The sequence below is a fragment of the Nanorana parkeri genome, unplaced genomic scaffold, assembly GCF_000935625.1.
Source record: "Nanorana parkeri isolate BGI_ZX_2015 unplaced genomic scaffold, ASM93562v1 scaffold2443, whole genome shotgun sequence".
Taxonomy (NCBI): Eukaryota; Metazoa; Chordata; class Amphibia; order Anura; family Dicroglossidae; genus Nanorana; species Nanorana parkeri.
The window spans coordinates 143,744-151,439 of NW_017308711.1; the positions used below are offsets into that span (position 1 = coordinate 143,744).

At 38.3% G+C, this 7,696-nt stretch overlaps 1 protein-coding gene across 1 annotated transcript; it reads right to left on the reverse strand.

The window, feature by feature from the left end:
- Positions 1-2,785: 2,785 nt before the first annotated feature.
- On the reverse strand, positions 2,786-3,913 carry LOC108801687 (vomeronasal type-2 receptor 26-like; the record flags this gene model as incomplete). The annotated part of the gene is made up of 2 exons (XM_018573592.1): positions 3,907-3,913; positions 2,786-3,477 (listed from the first exon to the last, which is right to left on the reverse strand). Coding segments are annotated over exons 1-2 (699 nt in total), but the record flags the coding sequence as incomplete, so codon positions are not given.
- Positions 3,914-7,696: the final 3,783 nt, after the last annotated feature.

Sequence of the window (7,696 nt, forward strand, 5' to 3'; positions counted from 1 at the left end):
AACCTGCACCCAATTGTATCTTTTGGTACATGTGATCCAAGATGGAGACTCTCATAGTTTAGAGATAGGACCACCCTATATAGAGGGGCCTTGGCGCGGCTGTGCAGCTCTGACATTTTCTGCAGAAGACGTGTATTTAAAACCTCTATTTTTAACCTTAGCGGTGAGATGAGTTTTTTTGCATGCTGGCTGGTGAGTGTGCTGGGAAACTTTTTTCTGTTGTACTGTATAAAGCCTTTCCATGTGCACCTTGCTTAGAGCTGGTAAAAAATTGATGAGTGCGTTCGCCATTTGTTTTGCTTCCCAGCATTCCTGATCGGTTTGTTTGACATTCAGCAGCAGGCTGGGGTGCTGTCATTTTTGATGAGAGTATGGTGGAAGATCATGGTTGAAGTGGCCATTAGGTGCTAAACTATTAAGTTTAAAAATCCAGAACATTTCTCTTTGGCAGTTTTTTGTCTCGGATGTCTGAATGGCTGGGATTGCCTCAATTCTAAAGACTCCTAACTTTTCTAGACTCGCATTATGATGTGTTAAACAATGTTTAGGGACAAAGTGTTTATCATTCTTATTAATTATCTTCCGTTTATGTTCGCCGAACCTCAACCTAAGAGTTCCTTCCCACATATGTTTTACCACAGGGGCACAATAACGCATAAATCATATACTCAGTGGCACAATCTATAAATTGTAGAATAGGAAAAATATTTTCCTTAATGGTTATTTCTTTTTTCCTATGCCACATGTGCCGACAGGCTCCGCAATTATGTACACTGCATTTAAAAATACAATTCCCCAATTTCTCATGTGAATATTTTTTCTCCTTACTGGGGGCCAGTATATTTTTGAGTATTTTTTGTCTCTTAAACAATGACTTTCGGATATGTCAGTAGAGTATTTTTCAGGACGGGATCTTCCATCACATTTTCCAATGTTTTTTTTAAATAGTTTTGCAGATATGAAAGGCAGACTTATTGTATTGATTCCTGCTGAATCACAGTTGTGTTTTCCATTTTCTATGGGAATTCTAATAAAAGTGAGAGGTGATGACAGTCAATACAGAGGCTTCCTCAAAGAGTACTAAAGCCACATTCATGATATTAAATGTTATATAAGAGGAAAAATCTGTAAGGTATCCAGGTCTCTTGTGCATGTACGTAGTCCTATTTTTCGCACCATAGGAAAACGGGCACTTGCGCGCCTCAGGACATATGGTCACTAATCTGGTGCATAGGAAGTGATGCAGTACCTCTAAATTGATCTTCCTATTTAAAGCAAGACAAAGCCTGGGTTAGTTGCTGGATTGTTTTTCAGCTGTTCCCTATGATCCTGTTTGCCGGATTGAACCTGACTGTTCCTGATTGCTGCCTGCCTATTGACCTTGGAATTGTTACTGGACTTGGCCTCTGCCTCATCCCTTGTACTTCGCTGCCTGGCTGGTGTGACCCCTGGCTTGCCTGACCTCGATTCTGCCTTTTGCTCTGTTATCCTGCTGCCTGTCTTCTGTGACCTCGGCTCTGCTCTACCCGATCCTGATTCTGGACTTCTGCCTGGCACGGTGTTGCCCCATCTACTGGCACCCGTGTTACTTGTTTTTTTTCAGGCTCTGTTCCATCCTCAGAGTTTGGGGGACACAAGGTGCAAGGGAAGCCTCCTCATCCAACTAGTCTCCAGCCAGATACGTGATGAAATCACTGACTCCGTTTTCTTTTACTTTGAAAATGTGTGCATATCCTCATTCCATCCGTGCATCTGCAGCTGCTGTTTTTCAGGTTTTTCAGCTCTTTTTAACAGCGAGCAGGGAAATGGGTGATATGTGAGCTTACTGCTGAGTACTGCTGAACATGCCATGCATTTGGCAAAAAAAAAAAAAAATAGGCAAATGCATGTGTTGTGTTGTGCATTTAATATTTAATTCATCATGTTTTGCACTCGGTTCTGAAGAAGATGGTTTAGCCATTGAAATGCAAAAATATAGCCACATCTATTGCATACTGTGATACTCTTAAATCCAATCGGTTGTATGGTGCTGGCAGGCATTTGGATCTTGATGAATGCATGTTATATGGATTTTTGTGAGTATTACTCTTTGTTTTACAACAATCCATAGCATAAATGTTACTACATGAAGAGAGGGCGCTGTTTTTTGTGTTCTTCTATTAGCATGTATGTTAAGAAAAGTGTACGTATCCCAATACTGGTATCAACATCTCAGGAATAACTACATCTATGAATTATAAAATATATGGAGGTGTTATGTAGTGTCAAACAGGGGCCTACATATAGAGGCTTTGTATTATATTGTGGGAACTGATTTTTATTTATTATTTACACATTTTATATGGTTACATTTTACTAATAAAAAATGTTTTTATGATATACAGAATTATTCTATATGAAGATATGAGGATTCAGCACATTAAACGTCTTGTGTTGTTAAACAAGTTATTGCTCTTTATTCTCAAGAAGGAATTAAATATCAGAACTACAAAAACCAAGGATCTTAATGCAAAAAAAACAATTTCTAGTAATCATAACTTATATTTTGATTTCAAGAGGTCATTATAAATAATTATCCTCTATTTTTAAGCAAACCTGTTTTTGTATTCAGGTCAGGTCTGAACAGAATGATATAACATTTTGGGAAAAATATACAGCCAAGAAGTCCAGTACTTGAGGCCACTATAGCAAAAACCTCCACAGCCACCATGTATTTCCCTCTGGTGCTAAGATAGGCCGGGATCATGGCAATCCAGACACTGCAGAACACCAGCATGCTGAAGGTGATGTACTTGGCCTCATTAAAACTGTCCGGTAATGTCCTGGCTAGAAAAGCTATAATGAAGCTCACAGCTGCTAGAAGCCCCATATATCCCAGGACAGAGTAGAAGCCGATAACTGAACCCTCATTACACTGAATGATGATCTTTCCCTGATAAGAGTGAGTGTCTCGATCCTGGAAGGGAGGAGATATAGCCAACCAAGTGACACAGATTATAAGTTGCACCATTGATAAAACAGACATGATAGAATTCGGCAATTTGAGTCCCATCCATTTCCTCCAGGAACTCCCAGGTTTGGTGGCTTTAAAAGCAATACACACCATGATACTTTTGGCAATTAGAGAAGAGACGGCAACTGAGAAGATGATGCCAAAAGAGGTTACACGCAGCATGCAGGTCATGTCTACTGGATGGCCGAGAAACAAGAAGACACAGAGGAAGCTCAGCATGATGGAGGCCAGGAGAAGATAGCTCAGGTTCCGGTTATTAGCTTTAACAATGGGCGTGTCCTGGTAATGTATAAACATCCCCAATATTACACCAGTCAGAAGACAACAGAGGATGGAGACAGCTGAAAATACTGCAACAATTGTATCATCAGTGTAGGAGAGAAACTCCATCAATTTTGGAACACACCGATCCTTCTTCTCATTTGGCCATTCTTCATCAGAACATTTCATGCAGTTTTCACTGTCTGCAGGAAGAAAAATACCAACACAATGAGCATCTGTGTCAGAGTGTCTGAGAACAATGTCTTGTGTTGCCTCACAGTCATCAATTGGATTTCCATCAGTGCATTGTGGGAGAGTAAAAGAAAAGTTATATTACCTAAATATATAAATGTTATTATTAAAATGTTTTACAAATAGATATTCAGTATATAGATGCTGTAGATAGACAGACAGACAGACAGACAGACAGACAGACAGACAGACAGACAGACAGACAGACAGATAGATAGATAGATAGATAGATAGATAGATAGATAGATAGATAGATAGATAGATAGATAGATAGATAGATAGATAGATAGATAGAAAAATACAGATGAAATAAAATACAGTGAAGATTAGGAAAAGAGATAATCATGGCCCATGGACGTCTGACATTTGATTGCCATTACCCGGCATCTTCACAGGGACACAATCTTATAAGACCGATGTCACACAAGACCTCCCTAAAACATGTTTATGTCGCCTGAACTGCCTCACTGTACAATATTAGGAGACAAAATGCCTGCACAGCAAATCCTTCCAAGGATATTCTGCCTTCACATTCTGAGGACATTATTCCAATAACATATTGAAGTGAAAGGACTTTAACAGGAGAACCTGTATTCTCCAACATTACACATAGCATTATACATTGTCATATAATAGTTGTTTTATTTATACATCATTGAAAGCATTTTATATCAGAGTTTCCCTGCTCACACCTACTGTGGTATCTCAAGAAGTTCAATTAGTCCTCCTGGTTCTTATGTTGAATTGCAGAATTAATTGTATCTATGATGTAGAGAATAGGATAGGGAGTAGGTTTGATAAGCAATAGAGACATTGGCAGGACTGATACGGGATCTGAGAGCATTTCTGGCAGATCAGCAGGTATTTTTCTGTACTTTCAGGGTCTTTAACCAGAGCAGAGATGTACTGTATATGTTTTGGCTTTTTTTTGCCCTCAGACCTTAAACTTGAAGAAATATATATGCCAAATGTTGGCAGCAAATATAGTGTGTTCTTTATTATCTATTGAGCTTTGATCCTGTGTTCATAGGTCTATAATAAAGTAAGGGATGAGTGTTGGTTTGGCTCATCCTCCAGCTGATGCAGCCAGAAGTAATTTATTTAGTAGTGGAATCACTATTGAATAATGGCATTATGGCATTATGGAATAATGGCATAGTACCCCTAATGTACATCCAATCTGAATCACATCTTCCAGTGATGACAATTCAACATGATGAGTGATGCCCAATTACCTATAGACAGAATGGCCCACTGCCATGACGTTCCTTTGCTGCAGCTACTGCCACCACCCAGATAGCACTTTACACAAAGATTCCTGTGGTGCTAACTGAACCCTAATGAGGCAATGTACATACTTTTTCCTATTCTATGTTAGTAAATTTGTAGTGCAAGTCATTTACCTGGAAAGTGCAGAAGTGAGCTGATTCTTTGTATTAGGGATTAGCAGAAAGTATAGTGTGAGGAAATTGTGTGTCTGGATGGGGTGTCATTGTCACAATAATCAGATCCCGAAGAGGTTGATTTTCTATTTATTATTGACTGTAAAGTCCGGAAGTATTTATACAAAGTCATTTCATTTCTAATACATAACAGACAAAACACAAACAAACAATACAAAGTCTACCAGGAATGTTGGATATCTCTCCTTCTGGACATGGGACACACTCATAGCAACATTCATGGACTGAAGATCCAAACTTCTTCCTTGTTCCAGGTAAACAGGGATCTGAGCACCGAGATACCGGGACCTGAAAATCAGATATTATTACTATTAATATTATCATTTTTTTGTAAAGGTCTATAATATCCAATAGAATGAGGTTCAGGTTCATCAATATCATGGGTTCAAATTAGTTCCCGAAAAACTTATGTGCAGATTAACCCAGGACATTTTTAAAAACCATAATGCACTGAGTGGCCTTTGAACTATGACCATCAGTCTGTAGCTGGCCATACACTAATAGATTTATTTCCTGTGGGCTAAACGAAAAACTAGAACAATTCTTCAACCATGCAAAACAATGAGGATGATGAATCTACATCTGTGGCTATTGTATTCTGGCAGTCAGCAGCCATCATTGTTCCAATACATGAATAGTAGCTGTAGCTGTCTGGCTCCTTCAACAAAAGCTGATTAATCAAAAATGTATTGAGTCTGCAAGGCCACCCACTACAGCAAATCCTGTGAATCTGCCTAAGATCTAACAGTGTTTTACTGACTTTAGAAGGACCAATAAGAGGACCTCAGAATAAGCCAGCCCCCTAAATATAAAAGGGGTTAGAGAACAGTCACTGTATTGGATTCTGTTGTAGGGGAATGATAGGAGAAGCTAACAAACTACACAGGGAGAGATGAACTGTAGTGAACTGTACATTCATTCTGATAACACTTTAAACAATCAACCCATTTGGTGTCTTTTTTTCATTTTAGGGGAGTTTTTTGTCTTTATTTTTATTACAGATCTACGGTGTTTTGTATTTTGCGGTTATTTTTAGGTTCAGTAGTTACTTATAGCTACTGTCCAATCAAAGCAAAGCTTTTGAATATTTTTGCTGCAAGGCTTCCCTAAAAATGAGGGGGGGTGGTTTCAGTGGTGGTATATTGTGTTCTAATTTATTTTAGGGGTTTATGATTTTATGCTGGTAGAGCTGTTTATTTTTGGCGAGCTGCTTTTTATTTTATTTTTCATTTATGGCTTCCCATAAATAAAGTGTGCTTTTGTTTTAGGGGAATTATTTTGGTGTTTTCCTTAATTTTGTGGTTATTTTTTGTTGTTGAAAGGGGTGTATTTTAGGATAAAATGCAACTTTTTTGCTACAAGGTTTACCTTCAAGAAATAGGCTTTATTACAGAGGTGGTATTTTGAGGTTTTTTATATTTTAAAAAAAAGGCATATACCAGTTAGGCCTATTATCCCTGATTAAAACTGCCCTGCCGTTGACCAATTTAACTCTACTGTATCCTCTGAATTACAGTCTATTCTGAAGCAGCAGCCTGTATTTTTTCTAGTGCATTTTGGCCTAGTCTTATGATTTAAAATTGCCTACTTGCCAATTTCACATTGCTGGGTCCTCTGTTGTCTCTTCATCCTTAGTAGTAAAACTCCTCCCTGTACTCTTTTTCTCTAGTATATTTTGATCAATCCTCCCTCAGTATAAATCTTCTGTTGATGGCCAGTTTTACACTCTATTATCATCTATGGTCTGTTAATTATTTGTTATTTATATATTTTTTATTCAATTTTCAAAATATGTAGAACATATGCAGATACACACATCAGTGGTCATAGTATTTTCAGGTGTTAAAATCACAGCATGTTATCAGTCACACTATGATGTATACAATGCACAAACTAAGACAAGAAAAGGATAAGAAGAAGGAGGAAAGACATACAAGAGATATAAATAAATGAAGATGCAGATGACATCAGATCCAGGTATGAAGCTAAGGTCTTACAACGGATCCAGCAGGCCCATGTTTTGAGTAAATGAGGTGCAGTGGGGTAAATTTCATTGGCCTGCTGGTCTACTTGTACAATTATACAGAATGACTTATGGATCAAGAGTCACTGGAAGTAAAATGCAGTGGAACAATGAATCTGATTCACTGACCAAAACCACCATATACTGTATGAATGTAAGTACCTACATTTACACAGGTTCTCCAACATTGGAGAGACATTTCTGGAAATATTGAACGTAATATCATAGAAGTCTTGTGCAAGTCAGGCAGACATTTCCTCAGTTTTACAAAATATAGAAATTCCATGACAGAGATGAGAAATATTTTGTTTATGATTCTCAGGCAGCCAATGTCTGCTTCCCACTTTGACAGAAATTGTGGATATGGAGCAGAGTTCATTTGTAAAAGAAAATTAGATAGCTGAGAGCCACATTAGGTGGGGGGTGCAGGTGATGATAACAGGATTTCAAGAGGGTTTAATTAAGCAAAGGAACAAAGCAGCATTGGAATGGACTATATAAGATGGAAGAGTGGGTGTGTTTCCATTGGTCCAGCTGCTGTTATTTGCTGGGGTCTCTCATAAATGAACTGAAATGCCAGTTCTTTCCTTGTACAAGTACTTTCTTCCTGGAGCCAATCAGCCCCTCTGGCTGAGAATCCTGTGTCACTTTGAGGCCACATAACACAGTGGTATTGCCACGCAA